The sequence below is a fragment of the Danio aesculapii genome, chromosome 20 (genome assembly GCF_903798145.1).
Source record: "Danio aesculapii chromosome 20, fDanAes4.1, whole genome shotgun sequence".
In the NCBI taxonomy this organism is placed as follows: Eukaryota; Metazoa; Chordata; class Actinopteri; order Cypriniformes; family Danionidae; genus Danio; species Danio aesculapii.
In genome coordinates, this window is record NC_079454.1 from 47828924 (window position 1) to 47851669 (window position 22746).

The 22746-nt window shown below is 38.7% G+C and overlaps 1 protein-coding gene across 1 annotated transcript in view; it reads right to left on the reverse strand.

The window, feature by feature from the left end:
• Positions 1–18466, reverse strand: part of LOC130247456 (kinesin-like protein KIF3C) — a 44194-nt gene extending 25728 nt beyond the window's left edge. The window contains exon 1 of the mRNA XM_056480687.1: positions 16744–18466. Within this exon, the coding sequence (XP_056336662.1) occupies positions 16744–18156 (1413 nt within the window). The 5' untranslated portion in view covers positions 18157–18466. The remainder of the gene's footprint in view (positions 1–16743) is intronic.
• Positions 18467–22746: the final 4280 nt, after the last annotated feature.

Here is a 22746-nt window from a genome sequence, read left to right on the forward strand (position 1 = left end):
GCGATTTTAGGATTTTCATTTTAGGGCAGATCAGGAACAGTTCCATTTGGGGTAAACAAAGAAAAATGTACACATATACATTAAGTAAGAATTTAAAATAATACACTAAAATTAGGGAAGTTTTATCAGAAAAATAAGTGAGCATACTGAGGGTATATACAATTATTGATCCTCAGAAGTGGTAATACCCAAACAGCTCGTGGAAAAAAGTAAGCATACGGAGTATATGTGCGTATAGCAAGAACTACACCACTGGTCCTAACCACAACCTAATCCCTTTATACACTCAGATCTTAAGTGGAAGTAATGTTCTGTTTTTTATTTTAGTTTATAATATGAAGAGTTTGGATGCAAAAACCTCTAAAAGCCATTTCATAATTTCTTCTAAAATGAGCATTTTTCTCCGACTCCTGTGTGTAGGCTCAGTAATTTTACTTTTACAGTGACAAATAAGTTATTTCATTGCCCTTTAAGTGAAATAACTGAACAAATATTGGAGGCTGAGAAAAATGCTCATTTTAGGAGAACATTTCAGATGGCATTTAAAGGGTTTTGGTGGAAGATATAGGATGGTGAAATGTGGATGTTGCTGAAACCAGTTCTGAACCAGAGCAGAGCAGTGGAAAGACACACTATAGCACACAACTATTGCGTATGATCGAATTGATTTGCTGATTTGCTTACTCTTTCTCTGACTCTTTCCATTGCGCTTGAAGACTGATAAACTCTCCTGCTGCTTATTATAGTGCTTAACACCTGATTGGTGTGTCTACAATGAAGCTGCGGTCACACTTGACTTTTCTTCCCATAGACTTCTATTGATATGCACACGAATGCGTCAGACCGTAAACGCAAGGTCATGCGTCAAGTTTCACAGGTTGCTGCAGTGCAAAGTTTAAGCTTGGTGAACTCTGACCTGCGAAATCGCATCACTTGACTGCGTGAGACCAATCGAGGATCAAAACATGACCTCTCTGGACAGAAATTTAAAACATGGAGCAATCGACAGTACGTTTATGTTAACGAGCGGTACGACAGAATTTCGCACACACAAAGCCTAGTGTGACCGCAGCTTTAAGCAAACAAGTGTTTGCACACCTGATGACTGTGTTGAACCAATTGGTTGGACGGTGCAGTAATTTGACAGTCAGTGCTTTGGTATTGCAAGGAAGTGACCTCATGATAAATGTTTGTGTGTAATGAATGTTAAGTGTGTTTAGTGTTTTGCAACAAGTGTGAGGGTGAACATGTGCTTATAGTTGCGCAAATATAGGCTAATGTTTTGCTTCTTGAGTGTAAGGTTTTGCTAATAGTGTACTACTTTTAAATTTAGTGTGTAAGCAATCCAGAAAAACTGTAATACATTTAATTTACAAAAAACAAAATGTAAATAAACTGGTGCTAAACACTTTACACACTCAGATCTTACAAGTGGAAGTAATGTTTTGGTTTTTATTTTAGTTGACATTTTATATGCTATTAGCTACATATTATATATTATATTCTGTTTAGCAGGCAGCTAGCTCACATGGTCGCCCACTGAACCTAAGCAGGGCTGTGTCCTGATACCCCAGTATACTGCAGGGGACACTATACTGCTCAGTGAGTGCCATCTTTTGGATGAGCATTAAACCGAGGTCCTGACAATCTCTGTGGTTATTAAAAACCCCAGGATGTCCTTCGAAAAAGAGTAGGGGGTTAACCCCAGCATCCTGGCCAAATTTACCCCCTGGCCTCAGTCCATCTTGGCCTCCTAACCATCCCCATATCATAACTGGCTTCATCACTCTGTCTCCTCTCCACCAGTGCATTCTGGTGCACTATGGCTGCCATCGTGTCATCCAGGTGGATGCTGCACACTGGTGTTGGATGAGGAGATTACCCCCTATGTGTAAAGCGATTTGAGTGTCCAGAAAAGCACTACTCAAATGTAAGGAATTATTATTATTATTTATCTTTATTTTAGTTAGTAGTATCCAAACACAAAATAATCATAATAAAATGAAATTTTTGGTTCAAAAGGAGTTTTAAATGGCCTATTTAAAATATTAATATAATTAATTCACAAAAATAAATACAAGAAATGTTTAATTAAGTTTATATAGCACATTTTTCATATTTTATTCTATTTATTTTTATTTTATTTCAGTTTTAGTATAGTAGTATCAAAATACTCAAAATAATCACAAAAAATGCAAGAATTTGAAATTGACTCATTCATTTTCTTTTCAGCTTAGTGCCTTTATTAATCCAGGGTTGCCACAGCGGAGTGAACCGCCGACTTATCCAGCATTTGTTTTATGCAGCGGATGCCCTTTCAGCTGCAACCCATCACTGGGAAACACATACACACTTATTCACACATACTACGAACAATTTAGCCTACCCAATTCACCTATACCGCATGTCTTTGGACTGTGGGGGAAACCGGAGCACCCGGAGGAAACCCACACAGAAATGACAACTGACCCAGCCGAGGCTCGAACCAGCGACCTTCTTGCTGTGAGGCGACAGCACTACCTACTGCGCCACTGCATCGCCGAATTTGAAATAAGATTATTTAATTTTGGTTTTAAAGCAGTGTTGCGTGGGCTACTTTAAAATATAGTAAGTAAGTAATGTGTATTTATAAAGCGCATTTATTGTGTATAGCCATACACCCAAAGTGCTTCACAATCATGAGAGGGGGGTTTGTCTCTCCACACCACCACCAGTGTGCATCATCCACTTGGATGATGCAACGGCATCCACAGGACAACGGCACCTGTGCGCTCACCACACATCAGCTATAGGTGGAGTGGAGAGACAGTGATAGAGCCAATTCAGTGGATGGGGAGGATTGGGAGGCCATGATGGGTAAGGGCCGATGGAGGGAATTTGGCCAGGACACCAGGGTTACACCCCTACTCTTTACAAGAAGTGCCATAAGATTTCTAATGACCACAGAGAGTCAGGACCTCTGTTTAACGTCTCATCCAAAAGACGCTGCTCATTGACAGTATATCATCCCCTTCACTATACTGGGGCATCAGCACTCACACATACTGCAGGTTGACAGCCCCCTGCTGGCCTCACTAACACCACTTCCAACACCAACCTAGATTTCCCATGTGGTCTCCCATGCAGGCATAGACCAGGCTTAACCCTACTTAGCTTCAGTGAGTAACCGGTCTTGGGCTGCAGGATGATATGGCTGTGGCAATATAAATAAACATATAAACATATTTAATACATTTAATTCACAATGAAAATGGAAATAAATGTAAATAAGCTGGTGCTAAACCCTTTACACACTTTAAATGTAAATAATGTTATTTTAGTTGATATAACTACATTTTATACATTCGTTTCTATTTAATCTTAAAGCTAGATGTATCAAAACAAGCTAAAATAATTATTTTAAAATAAAATAAAATAATGTTTAAATAAAATAATGCAAAATCTTTTCCAAATTTAGTTTTCAATTTATTTGTGGCATAAATTATTTTGTTATGCATATTTGTCATTTTATTTAATAAATATAATAATTTAAATGAACATTTATTTCTATATTTTTTGTTTTTGTTTATGTATTTTTGGATATATGCTTGTCATATTTTGTTTTACGTAATAAAAATATTTAGCTTTCACACTTGGGCTCAGGACTACTTTGGCACAAATTGTAAAGTACCACAATAAGTAGTTACATGCAGAAATGCCAGTTAAAACTGCACTGTGCCAATAGGAAGCCCTATGTTAACAGTGTCCAGAAGCGCAGTTGACTTCTCTGGGCTAAGGTAACTCGGTAACTTGCACTTCTGTGATGGCACCATTAATGCTGAAAAGTACATCGAGATTTGAAGCACGATATGCTGCCTTCTTTCCATGGATGCCCATGCATATTTCAACAAGACAATGCAAATTATTGTATGCATTATTATATTAATATTCATTATCATATATTCAGTAATATTTCTAGAGTATCGTTTGTACTGTTACAGTAGTGATGGAGAAGATACAGAATAGGGAGAAACAGAGAGATGCTTTTTTCTTGCCAGTTTAAAATAGCCAGTGGCCTCAGGGGAGCGTCAGCAGGGCTCCGTCATCACACACGCACACACACACACACACACACACACACACACACACACTCTGATCTCAGCAGTAAAGATGCTCTGGTTTAACAGAGACCTTTCCATCCAGACTCACACCCCCTCCCCTCCCATCACCATGGCAACAGTCTGGGTAATTATGCATTCAAACTGCAGAAGAATTCATTGGCTGGAGCTCCAACATGAAGCCCCTCCCACCCGCACGCAGACGCTGACACATCAATATTTCAGCAAATGCCGGTCATTGGTGTTTACTGTCAGCGCACACACATACAGTAGGCAACTGAACACCAGCACACTGCATAGTATATTATATAACAGCATGCAGTGAGCCTACATTGTGGTCCCATTGTTTAATTTATTTGTAATGGTTACATAATAGTAGTTGCAAGTCTGATCAAATAGTCAAGAAGGTAATTTAGGCTTATCTAGGGATACTTTTTAAATACCAAATGTTCATATACAGCTACACGGTTGCTCAGGGGTTAGCACTGCTGCCTCACAGCAAGAAGGTCACTGGTTCGAGTTCTGGACGGACCAGCTGGTATTTCTGTTTGGAGTTAGCATGTTCTCCCCGTTTTGGCGTGGGTTTCCTCCGGGTGCTCCAGTTACCCTCACATTCCAAAGACATGCGCTATAGGTGAATTGAATAACCTTAATTGGACGTAGTGTATGTGTGTTGCGGCTGGAAGGGCATCCGCTGTGTAAAACATATGCTGGAATAGTTGGTGGTTCATTCCGCTGTGGCGACCCCTGATAAATAAGGGACTAAGGCAAAAAGTCCTTTATTTATATGGGGTTGCCACAGCGGAGGTACAGTCTGTCTCGTCAATTGCACATCCTGTAGATGACAGCAACTACTCGAACGCCCTCAAACTTGTAAACGAAGAGTCGCTGATATTTCTGGAGGAGAAGTTGGGAATTACTTCAGAAGACCAGTGGAACAGACAAGGCATTATTCAGAGGATGATAATGTGTAACACGTTAACATAAACAGCCATAAACGAGGTTGCTGTCATGATCTTTGATTCAACTTTTAGAAACTAAACTTAAGAGACAGTCGTTGTTTAATTTTATTGGGGATTCCAAATATGAAATTTAATAAAAACTTTTTTGTTTCCCCATTTAAACAAAATGCCTGAAAGGCGTTTCAATAATGGCTGCAAAGTGAAATGACTTACTTCAAATGGTAAAGTCTAGTAGGGATACAGATGTGGATATGGCATATTTTTTGTGACACTGTGCAACAATAATTACTGTTCCCAGCAGGCACACAACATCATAAGACGTTAATATTAGGTTAAATTTAAGTCGTGACGTCAGGTGACCAAATTTCAATGTCTAGCCAGCATCTTAGGTCAACGTTATTTTGATGTTCAATAACAACATCAAATGATGTTGATATTTGGTTGATTTTAGGTTGTGTTGGAAAGTGAACAAAATCCAACGTTGAGCCAACATCTTAAACCAACACCATATTGACATCAAATACTGACATTTGTTTATAAGGTATGGCAACCAAAATCCAACATCTGATAGACGTCATTGTTTTACTGTCCACACAACATCAAGCTGTAACATCATTAGACGTTGATATTTGGTTGATTTTAGGTTGTGTTGGAAAGTGAGCAAAATCCAACGTCAAGCCAACATCTTAAACCAACACCATATTGACATCAAATACTGACATTTATTCGTCAGATATAGCAAACAAAATTCAACATCTGATAGACGTCATCGTTTTAACGTCCACACAACCTCAAGCTGTAACATCCTTAGACGTTGATATTTGGTTGATTTTAGGTTGGGTTGGAAAGTGGCCAAAATCCAACGTCAAGCTATCTTAAACCAACATCATATTGACATCAAATTCTGACATTTATTCGTCAGGTATGGCAACCAAAATCCAACATCTGATAGACGTCATAGTGGTAATGTCAAGCTGTAACATTATTAGACGTTGATATTTGATTGATTTTAGGTTGAACGTTTGCCTGACGTTGAGTTCTGTCGTCAACCCAATTTTCATTTCCACACAAAATGCAACGTCCCCATGACTTTGGGGTACAACATCGATTAGACATCATGTTGACATCCTGTGTCTGCTGGGTTTTTACATTATCGTGGGGGTCTGTCTATCTATCTATCTATCTATCTATCTATCTATCTATCTATCTATCTATCTATCTATCTATCTAACAAATTATAAATATTTGGTTGTGATGTTGGACAATAAGCTAAAGTGGGATGTATGGACTGTCTGTATGAGGAAAAAGCTTGGAAAAAGGAAAAAGAGAATGTACTTCTTAAAAAAACTATTGTCCATTAATGTTGACAACACATTGTTGATCATGTTTAATGTTAGGAATAAAACTAAAGAGTATTGATAGTATATACAAAGACAGAGTATTTCTAGTACATCCTTTAACATACATCTTCAAATTGTTACCATCATGTCGTCGATATTGTGTTCCCAGATGTGTAAGAAATAGGACAAAAGTACTATTTCTATCTATCTATCTATCTATCTATCTATCTATCTATCTATCTATCTATCTATCTATCTATCTATCTATCTATCTATCTATCTATCTATCTATCTATCTATCTATCTATCTATCTATCTATCTATCTATCTATCTATCTATCTGTCTGTCTGTCTGTCTGTCTGTCTGTCTGTCTATCTATCTATCGATCAGTGGATGATTGAAAGAAAGTGATGTAAAAAACTAATATACAAATGTTCTCTTAAAAATCATATTCCAGTATGAATCTTTGTTTTATTTGCAACTATAACAAAATCACATTCATATAGTGTATATACTGTAAAAAAATACCATGCAGTAGTATGATACTGTACTGTACAACCACACACACAAACACAAATAAGTCCCGAAGATACAGTGTAATTATGTTTCTTCCTGTCTGTCTGTGTGTGTGTATCGCCTCCATATCCTTTTTTAAAATTACACTATAATTAAACCAGAAATTAAATAGACATTTAAGGCTAAAAGTGTGTGTGAAGTGGTTTAGTTTGTTGCACATGCACAGGTATAACAGGGACATGAGCGCTGGGATTCACAACTGAAGACTCAATTCGCTCGAAACTGGGACAAAATCTGAGTCATGAGCTATGTTTGGAGTCACAGCATGATCACACTACTGTACGAGTGAAGCGTCTGCTACTGTAGCACGCTTTGGTGCATTTCTCACAACACTATTTACATTTGCACAACAGTTAATGGATTTCTCAAAACAATTACAAACTGCAAAACCCAGTTGATAACCTGCAAAAGCGTGTCACTTGCTCAAAATGGAGAGCTCATTCCTCAAAAGCAAGTATTGATGTCAATAAGAGTGTCAGTGTCATCAAGATGAAAAGTCCTGACACCATTGTTTATAACCAAGATGGTCAAATGGCCTTGTCGTGTTTTCATTATGAAAACTTTACTCTGTACATGTTTTCCAATGCAAAAAAGGTCAGATTTTGGTGACACTTGCTGAAAATGCTCAAGACAGCACTATACACTATTCACACAGCCATTTGAAAACTACAGTAAAGTTAGACATCTGAGTATCTGAGTACAAGACACTGAATATGTATGTTTCACCATGTTACTGCATATGTTTTTTACAGTTCTAATTTATTCACAGCATTGTGCAAAAGAATAAATACACCCTTATTTACAACGAACATAAACTTCCTTTGGGTAGAGCTGAGCACAACTGTAAACAATATTACAGTACATATTGGAACTGAACCTACAACATACACAGGTCTGTACATGCTTCATGAAATTGTTCAATTTAGATTTTCAGGAAAAAATGATTTAAAAGTTTTAATAAACTTCGCTTGACAGATTTTGATAACTAGTTCAACATTTTTGTATGTAATGACTCAAGTAATGAAATGAGGACTATTAGTTTTATATGGAGTGACTATTCAGCATCCACAAGTTTGTTTAATTTTGACTGACATGACATGAGCAATTGATAATGTTATAACACAGCAGAGAGTTGTATGAAAGCAATTGATGATTGTCCAAAAGCATTTGCAATTTGTTGGAAGGAATGAGAAACTGCTACTATTAAACTGCACTACTAAATGCATTAACTGTTGTGCAAATGTGAACAGTTTTGTGAGAAATGCACCAAATCCACTGAGAAAAACTGTAATAAAAATGCAAATTCGCTCTCTTCCAGCAGGTGGCGCCTATACATCAGCGTGAATATATAACGGCATTGGCTTGGTTACTGCAGTAATTAAAACAGCGTGACGTCCTTCGGCTTAGTCTCTTTATTCATCAGTGGTCGCCACAGCGGAATGTACCACTAACGATTCCAGCATATGTTTTACACAGCAGATGCCCTGCAGCAACCCAGTACAGGGAAACACCCATACACACTCATTTAAACACATACACTATGGCCAATTTAGCTTATTCAATTCACATGTAGCGCATGTGTTTGGACTATGGGAGAAACCGGAGCACCCAGAGGAAACCCACGGCAACACTGGGAGAACATGCAAACTCCACACAGAAATGCCAACTGACCCAGCCAGGACTTCAACCAGCAATTACTTGCTGTCAGGCGAATGTGCTAACCCCAGAGCCACCGTGCCACCCATATTTCAGCATTTTGCATTATTGCACATTAATAATGGGTTCAGTTTACTGTCAATTATTTTAAATGTGTTGTACATAAATGTTTCCCAACACTGGGTTGCAGCTGGAAGGGCAGGATAAAACATAAGCTGGAATAGTTGACGATTTTAATCAACTAAGTCTGGGAGCATATATAGTAGTCAAGATTTGAAGTGGATCAAAACATTTCATCAAAGATGTCCAAAAACAATTCAGCAACACAGATTCTTGTCTTACAGTAGGATAATTTTGATCCACATTGAATGTTGACTACCAGGGCCATGCACAGGGGGGTGTAGGGGGGTATATAGCCGCTGCCCCTCTGCCCTAATTGGCTGAAGTGTCCCTCTCAGACTGTACCCCCACCTCTCAGCGATATTGCCCTTCATTTAGCGCGATTCTCACAACGTCCAACAGCAGAACCCCCCCCCCAAATAACCACTACTTAGAGTAATTCTCGTGACCGTACAAACCCCCCCCCCCACCCCCCAAGCCTTATAATTGCACTGATTCCCTTAAAAATAAGTTACATTTATCTCTTGATTTTATTAGCAAAGTCTTCTCAATATTTTATAATAAATCCAGAATATCAAATTTTTAAGAAAATATGACCATCATTTTTTAATGACCACATAAATTTTTTTTAATGAAAATTACAAGCCTCAAGATTAATTTTTTACAGTGTAGATTGACAAATGAACTTTTTGTTTTGGCGACCGTGGCCAAATTACTGACACGAAAACTAGGTTTTGAAGCATAAATTCAATGTTTTGGGTGAGTTTTTTGCATTTTGCAGTCATGCAATAAAGTTCTGAAGTTCCAGCAAACCATTCTGAGATTTGCACTCACAGTTTAGAGAATCATGACTATTTCGAGAAATGTGCCAAAGCAATTGAGAAAAACTGTAACATTATGAACAAAAAGCATAAAAATATTCAACTTTTGTTAGTAACAGGAGCATATATTCAGCAACTATGTAAAAATGCCAGTGGAAAAATCATATTGTGTTATAAGGAACCAACCATGGTGATGCTAATCCACTGCAATTCAGTTCAATTCATCTCGATTCGATTCAAGTTTATGTGTATAGCGCTTTTCACAATTATTATTGTTTCAAAGCAGCTTTACAAAAGGTGCACATTATTGCATCACAATCAAAACTGGAAAAGAGGAGGTTATTAGATACATCACTTTATTAGTTACTAATATCTTTAACTAGAAACTAATAGCTTTTAATGGATAGCTAATAATGGATTGGCTTACAAAAAAATACCTCTGTACAGTGAGTAGTGCATGAGTGTTTCTGATTAGACCTACAGTGATGTGCTTCCTGTGTTGCTGTTATTGTTTGAAATTGTGCGATGTGATTGGCTGAGAGCCCAGGGAACAGGATGAGGTTGTGATGAGTCATCACCTGTCAGGAAATGACCCACCAATGATGATGGCTATTTATAAAATCGAAGCCCCCCGTCCTGCATCTGGACAACGCTTCAGCAGGCGCCTCTGATAGGAGAATCAGCGAGATCAACCTTGCTTTCTGTTTCATTTTTTTTTAATACATTCATTCATTTTCCATCAGCTTAGTCCCTTAGTCCCATCAGGGGTTGCCACAGAGGAATGAACCACCAACTATTCCAAAATATGTTTTACACCGTGGATGCCCTTCCAGCAGTTCCACCCAGTAATACACTCTCATTCACACACATACAGACAATTTGGTTTATTCAATTCACCTACTGTATACCACATGTGTTTGGACTGTGGAGGAAACCGGAGCACCCGGAGGAAACCCACGCAAATACAGGGAGAACATGCAAACACAGAAATGCGACTGACCCAGCCGGGACTCGAACCAGAGAGCTTCTTGATGTGAGGCGATAGTACTAATCACTGAGCCACCATGCCACGTTTTTTTTATACACTCTAACGTAATGTTATATACACTAATGAGTAATGCACAAGCTCACGTGAAGATATGATGTCTTGCATTAGGTCATCACAAGATGCATCAGGTCACATGACTACTGCAGAGAATAAATTATATTGATTTATAAATCGAAAAAATCTATATTTTAAAGGAGACCTATTATGCCCCTTAGATCAGGGGTGGGCAAACTCGGTCCTGGAGGGCCGTTGTCCTGCACAGTTTAGCTCCAACTCTAATCAAACACACCTGCTTATAGATTTCAAGTGATCTTGAAGACACCGATTAGCATGTTCAGGTGTGTTCGATTAGTGTTGGAGCTAAACTGTGCAGGACACTGGCCCTCCAGGACCGAGTTTGCCCACCCCTGCCTTAGATAATAAGTCTCTGATGTCCCTAGAGTTTGTATGTGACGTTTCAGCTCAATATACCACACAAATAATGTTTTGTTACTCTAGAAAACTGCCCCTTTTAGGCTTTGACCTAAATTGTGTAAATTTGGTGACTGTTGCTTTAAATTTAAATGAGATTGTGCTCTTTTCAAAAGAGGGCGGAGCTACACACACCTATGGGCTCTATTTTAACGATCTACGTGCAAAGTCAAAAGCATTAAGGGCGTGTCCGAATTTACTTTTGCTATTTTAAGGACGGAAAAATACGGTCCAACAATGTTGTGCTTATTCTCTTAATGAGTTATAAGTGTGTTTTGAGCATAACGTGCATTTAATCAATCAGAGTCTCATCTTACATTCCCTTTAAGAGTCAGTTGCATCGTGCCATGGCGCATTTGTTATTAACATATAGCAGACTTTGTAAGTATAAAAACTGAACGACTAGCGAGAAAACAGTTAAACAGAGCATCTGCAGCCTGAGGATAAAGAACGAGCCTCCTCCATTCGGCCTCTTTACTTTCTTTTTACTTTACTTTTACTCTTTACTCCTTTACTTTCGTGGATAAAGAAACGGTGTTGTACGCACTCCACTGAAGACATCCATCAGCCTACATATTTAATTTCGTTTGTTAAGCACAAAGATTTGCTTCAAAACTATTTCTAAATTCAGTTCTAATTTCTAGCAAACAAATAAATGAACAATTATAACGAGGTGCGGTCAGGAAACTGAGTTATATCCAAACACACATGCTATGCCCCATATGGTCCAAAACCCGACAGGTGGACAAATCTAAACTTGATTTTATTATCACAAATATAAATTTAAATATAATAATTAATACTGCTAATAATAATAACATTATACTAATGCAAATTGTCATGAATAAACTGAAAAAAGCCTCCCGACATGAAGGCATGGAGGTAGTGTTTTTCATTTTAAATAATAATTTTTGTAACAATTTCTTTTTTTTCATATGTAAAGATATTTGTGTATTGCTGCACATCCTGTTTATGTTAAGCATTTGAACCTGCATAGGTGCATAACTAACGTGGACTTTAGACCTGTTTTTAGTTGGTCAATGGTGTGGTCTGTTTCAGTTCCTCAAAATAGCAACGCGTCAACAATGCGTCATAACACACCTCCTTTATAGACCAGCACACAGATGAGTCCACAAAGTGGCGCAAATGGAGTTGCTATTTATACAAAGTGCAGCAAAATGTTGCGCTGGTCTGAAAATCGCAACGACAAATCGCATCAAACACGTCTCGTGTTTTATTGCGCCAGGTGTATGATCGGGCCCCATGTGTTTTTTTTTACAGAAAAAAAGATTATTAGATGGCCCTACCTCTAAACCCAGACACTGTTAAGCAGGCCCAGATTGGCTAATCGGGAGGACCGGGAGAACTCCCAGTGGGCCGATCCATTTTTTGGCCGCGAGGGTCGGTGTCCTTAGCTGCCTGCACTCTCAGCAGTTGCAGTTTTTTCCATTTATTTATTTATTTTTCATACTCTTTTATTTCATTATTTTACCGCAGCTCCACTCTTTTTATTTATTTTCTCACAGCCCCATGAGCAGAATGCAGCCCGCAGGTTAATGATGACGTAATTATCATTCGACTCCCCAACAGCGGCACCTTGCTCATCAGCAAAATCATTTGTTAAGAGATCCGCAAGAGATGAAAAATTGATAATAAAAAGCGCAAAGGTGGTGCTGAAAAGACCAGATTTAAAAAAGCGGAATACACTTTTCATTAAAACCAGCGGCAGCTAGAGTACAACAACACGTGAAGACGATGAAACAGCCGGTAAGTTAACGTTGAGCTAGCAAACCACCGTTTATGTACCGAACGTTTTCTTGTGCTGTAGCTCTTCAGCAGCAGCCTCTTGTCCAGTTTGCTGTTAACAGTGAAGAGCCAGGCCCCGTAACCTTACTAAAATGGCCAGGTAGGATTGTCATTGAGTGAATATAAGAATTTGAATAATCAATTATAATATTAGTGAATATTTCACCTGCTCAATAAAAAATGCCCTGGCTGAGACAATTAATGAAATCAGATGATTCACTACATTAATAAATCTGACTTAACTTGATCAGAAAGCTAAAAAGGTCATCTTTAAAAAGCAATACTGTGGTTAAAAAAGTCGGATAACAGTGCAATACTTGTTTCATTCTTTTTTTAGGGGTTTTCAAATTACTATTGGGATAGGACAGTGGAGATTTTACAGAGAGGAAAGTGTGGGGAGTAAAGCCGGGAATCGAACTCAGGTTACCGTGAGCACCTTGGTGTTATGTGTCGACTCTCTAACCACTAGGCTATTGGCGCCAACAAATTTGTTTTGTGTTTAAGGACTGGATATCTGTGAACAAATTTGCACAGAATATATATTCAGATATAGCAGAAAAGGACACTGTGATGTTTTAAAGAACAGTGTTATAAAAAGAAAAGTTTTAAAGCAGCTGTTTCCTTGAAAAAGACATGATAGTGTCATTAGAAAATTCAATACATTTAGTTTTAATCTTTATTTTATACGTATAGCTTAATATATAATTGTATTTGTTTGATATTTTTTCATTTCAAGTTTGGATATTTATGATTCTTACAGAATTCTGATACTATTAAACATTACATTGTGTTAACTGTTCAAATAAATCTTCACTGTGAAGTACTGAATTGGAAATGACCTTATTTTATTATGGTCAGTTGTGAACTGAAGTGGGCCGGTCTAAGGGTGCTTTCACACCTGTTTTGTTCTGAAACAGGGATTAAAATTGTTACAATGTTGCACTTTGTGCGGTTGGCTTTCAGATGGCAAAGTTTCTAAACGGACCAAAATAGCTAAAACAAGTCACGAGTGAGTAAACTCTCCTCACTTTGGTCAGAGTTTCAGGATTTATTTTGCAGTCTCGCTCAGCTGTCATTAGTCCTTATTTTAATTTATGGCAATGAGCAACAAGACATTATAAGCGAAAAGCTGCGCTTTAATTTTGAATAATGACACCCACAGACATCGTCACCAAGTATAAGTCAGAGGTAAGACTTCTCATACAGAGCCCTTGGCTTGAATTATGCATTATAGGCTTTACATTATAGAGAGAAATAACAGATAAACAAAGACTGCAGTTCGGTCAGTTTTCTTAACGGATAAACAGCTCTCGTTAATAGTTAGCATGCTTTCACGACCATATTTGACATGAAACGCACATTTCCCAGTAGGAATGACATCTCGCCCTGCTCATCATTCTCTCTTCTTATAGCTGTATATGACTATTACATAACCATAATACACTGTGATATAGCCAGGCTCGGATCGTTTTGCTTTCTCACTACAATCGATCCGCTCTAGAGTTCGTTTCAATCGAGCCGAGACTACCTCATTCAGGCGATCTCGAACCGATTATTTTGACATGGATCCGAGCGCGATTGCTGGATTCACATATGCCAAACGAACCGCACTAACTGGGGAAACGTGACAGGTTCCGAAAAAAAAGTCTATATGTGAAAGCACCTTAAGTCTTGAAACTCCAGGGCTGAAATGGAGTCCCACTCTGGCCCTGCCGTTAAGTATGATTGTTAAGCATTGTGAATTACAAGGATGTCAGGCAGGTCCTCATGAGCCACCATAATAAAGTACAACTAGGTCAGATCTATATCATTATACAAAAAACTGTCCTTGTAAACCATCAAAACTAGTGCACACACTGATGACGGACATTAGGCCTCTACTGATATAAGGATGTTAATCAATGCTTTCAAACCATAGGGTAAAGAGACTCTGCCTGCCTACAGGCTGTTGATTGGCTTAATGATGACCGAGAAAAATCAAAAGCATATGATTGGCTGATGTTGTCCGCCATCAGCTGTGAACCGGTTTGGACCTCTGTGATTGAGTCTGTCTGCTCAGCTAAGGGGCTGTAACCAACCATTATTAAATTTACTTCTCTTTAACCCAACAACACCAATGTGAAAACCCACACAAACACACACACACACACTAGCAACTGTATAATTGGAGTAAAGCAGCTGTTGTCTCGTTTAGATATAAAAGGATTCTGCATAGTATTGTCAGCTCAGCTTGTGTTGGAATTCTCTGTTGTCATGGTTCTGCAGTGATGTGACAGCGAAGATCAAAGCACATGGATGTTCACATGGATGCTCTGCTCTGCTTCTCTGATACACACAGTGCTTGTTGACCTGTTTTTGATTCTGCCGTTTGATTGATTACCAGCACAGCTCTGACTGGGACACATGTCTGCTGTCCTGACTCTAACTTTCTGAGAGGGAAAATTAAATAATGTAGGCCTATTCTGCACTTTTTATGTGCTGTCTGTCTGTCTGTCTGTCTGTCTGTCTGTCTGTCTGTCTGTCTATCCATCTGTCTGTCAGTCTGATTATCTATCTATCTATCTATCTATCTATCTATCTATCTATCTATCTATCTATCTATCTATCTATCTATCTATCTATCATTCTTTCTGTCTGTTTGTCTATCTTTCTATCTGTCTGTCTGTGTCTATCTATCTGTCTGTTTGTCTGTCTATCTATCTATATGTCTGACTGTCTGTATATCTATCTGTCTGACTGCCTATGATTCTGTCTGTCTGTCTGACTGTCTGTCTGTCTGTGTCTATCTCTCTATCTATCTGTCTGTCTGTCTGTGTCTATCTATCTGTCTGTCTGTCTGTCTGTCTATCTATCTATCTATCTATCTATCTATCTATCTATCTATCTATCTATCTATCTATCTATCTATTTTTCTGTCTGACTGTCTGTGTCTGTGTGTCTGTCTGTTTGTAAATCTATCTGTCTGTCTGTCTGTGTCTATCTATCTATCTATCTATCTATCTATCTATCTATCTATCTATCTATCTATCTATCTATCTATCTGTCTGTGTGTCTGTCTGTCTGTATATCTATCTGTCTGACTGCCTATGATTCTGTCTGTCTGTCTGACTGTCTGTCTGTCTGTGTCTATCTATCTGTCTGTCTGTCTGTGTCTATCTATCTGTCTGTCTGTCTGTCTGTCTGTCTGTCTGTCTGTCTGTCTGTCTATCTATCTATCTATCTATCTATCTATCTATCTATCTATCTATCTATCTATCTATCTATCTATTTTTCTGTCTGTCTGTGTCTGTGTGTCTGTCTGTTTGTATATCTATCTGTCTGTCTGTCTGTCTGTCTGTCTGTCTGTGTCTATCTATCTGTCTGTCTGTCTATCTATCTATTTTTCTGTCTGACTGTCTGTGTCTATGTGTCTGTCTGTCTGTTTGTATATCTATCTGTCTGACTGCCTATCGTTCTGTCTGTGTCTGTCTGTCTGCCTTTCTACTTAAAGGTGTAGTTCACCCAAATTTTTTTTAAAATTACTCTCGCTCATGTGGTTTATAAACCTTTATGGATTCAACACTTTAGTTCAAAATCTATTTAAGTTTCTTTCTTCTGTTGACCACAAAATAAGACATTATTAAAAGCGTTGTTGCTGAAACCCAAAGAAAGAAACTCAAATATGTTTTGAACAAGTGAAGGGTGAGTAAATGATGACAGAATTTATATTTTTGGGTGAACTAACCCCTGAATTCGAGCATGACACCTGTAATCTCCATATTCTAACATTAGTTAAACTCGTACATGCACACACATCCATAAATCAAATTGATGCTCAAAAACACAATCAGTCCTCAGACACATACCTTAAACTTGGCTGTGAGCATTTCTGTGGCCTCCTGCTCCTTCTTCAGGTGTCTCATCATCCTCTCCTTCTCCTCCAGGAGTCTCTGCTTCTCCTCCGCCACCAGGGAATGGTCGTCTCTGATGGCCTCCTTCTCCCGCTCCAGCTCCTCCTGCTGCTCCTTCATATACTCCTGCGCCTCCTTCTCCACTATTTCCTCATCATCAAAATCTTCAAGATCATCTTCCTCTTCCACCTCTTCGTCACCAATCTTCCTCAGCCTCCTGCTCCTCCTTTTTCTCTTGGTGAGCATGCCGCGTTTATCCAGCTGGGCTTTGAGTCTGGCGATCTCCTCCTGGAACTCCCTCAGGAGGGCGTCTTTGGGGTCTTCATTGACACGTGGCTTGTTCTTGATGTTTTTAGCGCGGTTCGCATAACGCAAGGTGGTGAGGGTTTCCTCGTAGTTGTAGGAGGCCGGTCCTAAAGTGGCCACCATGATGGTTTTTGCATTTCCACCCAGCGAGTCTTGGAGCAACCGTGTGAGTTTGGAGTCTCGGTAGGGAACGTGAGAGCTTCGCCCATCCACCAAAGCCGAGATTACATTTCCTAGAGCAGAAAGGGACAGGTTGATTTTGGTGGCCTCCTTTAGACGTTCACCCTGGACGCCTGTTTTGGTTTGTCTCTCACTGCCTGCCAGATCAACCAGGTTGAGTTTTCCCACTCGGATGTGGTTTTGTCCATCAGGCCCAAGCTGGCTGCACTCCACAGTGATGATGAAGATGGCGTGAGAGCGCGAGCTGTGCTCGTTCATGTTGGTGAAGCCCACAGATCTGGTCTGGTTGCCCACATTCATCACATGCTCGATCTCCTTCACGTTCTTGGTGACGAAGGAGGACAGATCTTTGATGTACACCCCTGAGTCTGCGCTCTCCTTCAGCTCCAGCTTCTTGCTGTGGTCTTTGGTGAGCAGGTCGCGGATCTCCTCCTGGTAGATCTCCAGATAGGAGGCCCGGACCAGGTACTGCTGGTTCTGCGAGCGCGAGATGTGCGTGAAGATGTGCTCGAAGGAGTTCGGGATGATGCCGCGGCGCTCGGCGTCAAGCCATTGGCCCTGCATGGTGTACGTCTTCCCGGTTCCCGTCTGTCCGTACGCGAAGATGGTGCCGTTAAATCCGCGGAGCACCGAGTCTATGAGCGGCCGCACCGTTTCATCATACAGGTCGCCCTGTTTGGAGCACTCGTCGTAAACCGCATCAAACGTGAAGGTTTTGAGCAGATCTCCCGGACCCGCCTTGGCGTTCCGCAAGGCCACCTGGCCCAGTTTCACATCCATCTGCACGATATTCTCATAACCCGACGATTCTTCTTTACGGTTGAGCGGGCGGCACCGCACCACCACCTTCACCGACTCGCCGGTCTTTGATTTCATGGACATGTCGGCTAAATATGTCTAATAAACAAGCGTAAATCAGATGGATGGTGGAAGATGGGAATGTCAGCATCAGCACCCCCCGGTAACCGAGCGCATAATGTCAGTCCTGGAGCAAATCTCTGCGGTCTGTCTCCGCGAATGAATAAACGATAAAGGCGGTTCCGGCATGAACACGTATAGATGAAATCATAGGCTCAAATTATCTCGCCGATTTTCACCGATGCTCATGAAGATCAGCAATACAAGCGGGTCTGTCAGAGAATCACACACATCAGCTGCGCTTCTCTGCAGCCCTGCCCAAACACACACACACACACACGCGCGCGCCCATACACACTCACATTCGGGTTGCCAGATATCGGAAGAGAAACAAGCACCTTTGTAATTATCATTATGCCTCTTCTATATTGCAGATATTTGTTATCATAAATCTTGATTTAACTTTCTAAAATATTATTTCCTATAAGTGATATTATGGTTATATGATTCTGAAAAATAATGCTTTTGTGATAAGCTGCGGGTATAGGCTAACAGTGGCCCTTGTTTATGGGGCCAAATTATATACTTAAAAAATAGCATGGTAATAGTTTCATTTTGATCCTCTGAAAATATACTTAGAGCATAAATAATAGTCTAATGTTGTGTTGTGACCTTGGTTGTGTGACCGGGGCCCCACTTTGGTATTACACCCCTGGTAGAATTTCTCACCATTCTGATAACAAATAGGATTCATTTAGATTTAAACAGACATTGTTTAATTTTTTTAATAAATTCAATCTGTAGTTGTAATGACTTAAATGCATACCATTTCACCTAGTTTGTTGCAAACACACACAAAACACACACAAACACACACACACAAAACACAAGCATACATTGAAAAATATATATGAAATGAGCACAACTTAACTGTTTTATGTTTAATCCACATAACCTTGTAAAAACTAATGAGTTAAATTAATTATTTTGTGTTGTCACAGCACAAATCAGTGGTGTGGAGCCCAGCATTTTTACAATGTATACTCTCAGAAATAAAGGCTGTCACTGGGGTGGTACCTTTTGAAAAGGTACACATTTGTACTTGAAGGGTTCATACTGGCACCTCATTTTAATACCTTAAAATTTTATAAGGAACACTGTTGTACTTTTTATATACTAAAATGTACCCTTGAGGTATTAATATGGACCTTTTATGTACAAATTTTTACCTTTTCAAAAGGTACCACCCCTGTGACTGCTCACATATATACCTTCATTTCTGAGAGTGTATATTAAACATGATAAATTTCATTCATTCATTTTATAAACAACGATGCCGTCGACTAAGAATTGGAGACCTCTCTGTGAACAATTAGATATTATATTAGATATGATTAGATCATATTAGATATGCACGATAAGAATTAGGAGAGTTAAGATAATAAAATAATAAAGTATAAGCATAAGTGTCTTAATCTGGCAAACTATATGAACAAAATGTTGATATCATTTCCTTTGTAGTTTGTTTGTAATTCTATACACACAAAAATTTAACTTGTTATTAAGCTTATTTATAGGCCACAAAGACCACTGTAACAAAGGCAAAAATCGTTTATTAAGGGCGAACATGGCAACACTGTTAAATACACACACACACACACACACACACGCGCACACACACACACACACACACACACACACACACACACACACACACACACACACACACACACATAAACTGCATCCTGAACCAAGAGACCCCAGTCCTATATGGGATTTAGAGTTAAATGGTTTAATACTGATTTAATCAGATTAAATGAGAAACATGCCAGATCAGTGCTTGATAAAATATTTAAATGCATACTAAAATAAGCCTTTATCATAACTATCATAAACATGAAAGTACTTTTATGATTTCATTTCATTAAATTTCATGCATATAAATTGTTATTTATTGTCTCGTTGTCATTCTGCACTGGAGCTTAAAATAAATGCATTTCAATTTAGTGTAGCCTATCTGCAGCTATAAATGATCGCCCAGTGTTTTAACCAAATATCCAAAATTAACATTCTGATAATGTAATAGCGCTAGTCGATTTTGTAAAATGGAAATGAAACTGATATTGACAGTTATACATAAACTAAGCTGTCATTTATTAATAGGCAGTGTTCTATAGGCTAATTAAAATCATATTCCTTTTCTTATGGGTTTGTTAAATATGTATCAATGGCTCCATCTAGTGGAGTTTTAATATCTGTTTAAGTACCACTCACTAGGCTTTACATTTCATATCGTCTTTAGATTTATTTGCGCTTTTATACATGATGATTCATTCATTCATTTTAAGCTTAGTTCCTTTATTAATCTGGGGTTGCCACAGCGGCCGAGGCTCGAACCAGCGACCTTCTTGCTGTGAGGCGAACGCGCCACCGTGCAGCCACATTATGATGTCCCGATGATTATTAGTCCCGATAATTCTCTTTGAGACCAATATAGACCTGATCACTAGTCTGACAGTAGAAAATGACCAGATCTTGGGTTTCAAAACAAGGAAGAAGGTTTTGTGCATTCACCCAAACATGGGGAAGCCAAAGCACTTAGTGAAATGTATCTTGGTTGAGTCAATCCATCCTGAAATAAACAAATAGGAAACCTGGCTATGACGCTACCTTTCAAAACGATTTACTTAAACAAAAAAAAGACACATTATAGCCTATTTGATATTCAACATGTTTTAACTTTTAAATAACATTAATAAAAAACGTACAATTTTAAAATAATCCTACTTATTTTGCAACGCGGAAGTAGCCTAAACACTTTTCTGTGAATGTGCCTGACTTCCGGTTGATTAACGGCTAATATCTAAAATGCTAAAGTGAGTAAACAAAAAAAACTAGGACTGCATGCGCAACAAACCAGAGTATAAAATTACCATAATACAGTGGTGGAAAGAGTACTGAAATATCATACTTCAGTAAAAGTACCATTACTTGGCCAAAAAATATAGTGCAAGTAGAGTAAAAGTATCTTATGTAAATAGGCTATTACACAAAGTATGAGTAAAGAGTAGCCCTTTCAAAAGTATTCAATAGCATTGAATAGTGAATATTACCAGAGTCCCTTCAAGGAAAGTCATTTCACTCGGCGGCCATCTTTGAAACACCTCTCGGGCATTCTGTTTCAATGGAGAAACATACATTTTCCAAAACTACTTGCCAAGCTTACGATTTCATTTTATATGACATATAATCAATAAAATTGATTATAAACAATTAAATACAACTGTCTAATTAGTTTCATTTTTAAATGTTCGTATCACACAAAATCTGCAAAAACTCAATTCTGGTCCGAGCCCCTCCCCTGGAGAACTGTCATTCTTTAGCAATCACTGATTGGCTCCTGTACTAGAAGGCGGGCTTTATTCGTCATGAAGCGATCACTGATTGGCTCCTGTACTAGAAGGCGGGCTTTATTCGTCATAAAGCGATCACTGATTGGCTCCTGTACTAGAAGGCGGGCTTTATTCGTCATGAAGCGATCACTGATTGGCTCCTGTACTAGAAGGCGGGGCTTCATTCGCCATATTTACAGTTACACTTTTCCCCATTCAAAAGTATACAAGTGACATATCTTGTGTATTCTACAGTCTTTGGTATTATGCTATAAAAAGCTGATGCATTAACATCTAATTTGAGGATGTGTGTAAACGAAACATTCTGTAGTGCATTTAGTTAATGACCAGCAGGCACACAACGTCAAGACATTAAGTTAGATTTATGTCTTGACATCAGGTGACCAAAATTCAATGTCTAGCCAACGTCTAAGAACAACCTTATTTTGATCATTAATAACAACATCAAATGACGTTGATATTTGGTTGATTTTAGGTTGATTTTAGGATGTGTTGGAAAGTGACCAAAATCCAATGTCAAGCCAACATCTTAAATCATATTGAGGTCAAAAACTGACATTTATTTGTCAGGTACGGCAATCAAAATCCAACGTCTGATAGACGTCATAGTGGTAACGTCCACACAACGTCAAGCTATAACATCATTAGACGTTGATATTTGGTTGATTTCAGGTTGGACGTTGGACATTGACGTTGGCCTGAGGTTGAGTTCTGATGTCAAACCAATTTTCGTTTCCAAACAAAATGCAACGTCCCCACAACGTCGGGGTACATTGTCAATCTGATGTCATGTTGACGTCTTGTGCCTTCTGGGTGTTTAAGGCCATTTCAATCATCATACAGTAAATATCTGTCATCTTCTCATCAGTGACATGCATCTAAACAGTCTCTCGTCATTGCGTGTAAAGATTTTGGACATCTTCTTGGACACTTTTATCGCTTACAGTTTTCTGCTATTATAAATCGCCCATGTCTTGAGGTAGTTCATTATGATGAGATTAACCTTTTATGTGCGATTTGATTGGATAGAAATCACAGGACTGATTTTTCTAATCCCCATAGACAAGAAAAAAATAAAGTGACTGCAGGTTGAAGGAAAGTAGTGGAGTAAAAGTAAACATTTTAAAAACTACTTAGTAAAGTACAATTTCTGAGAAAAACTACTCAATTAGTTTGAGAATTTGTAATTTGTTACTTTACA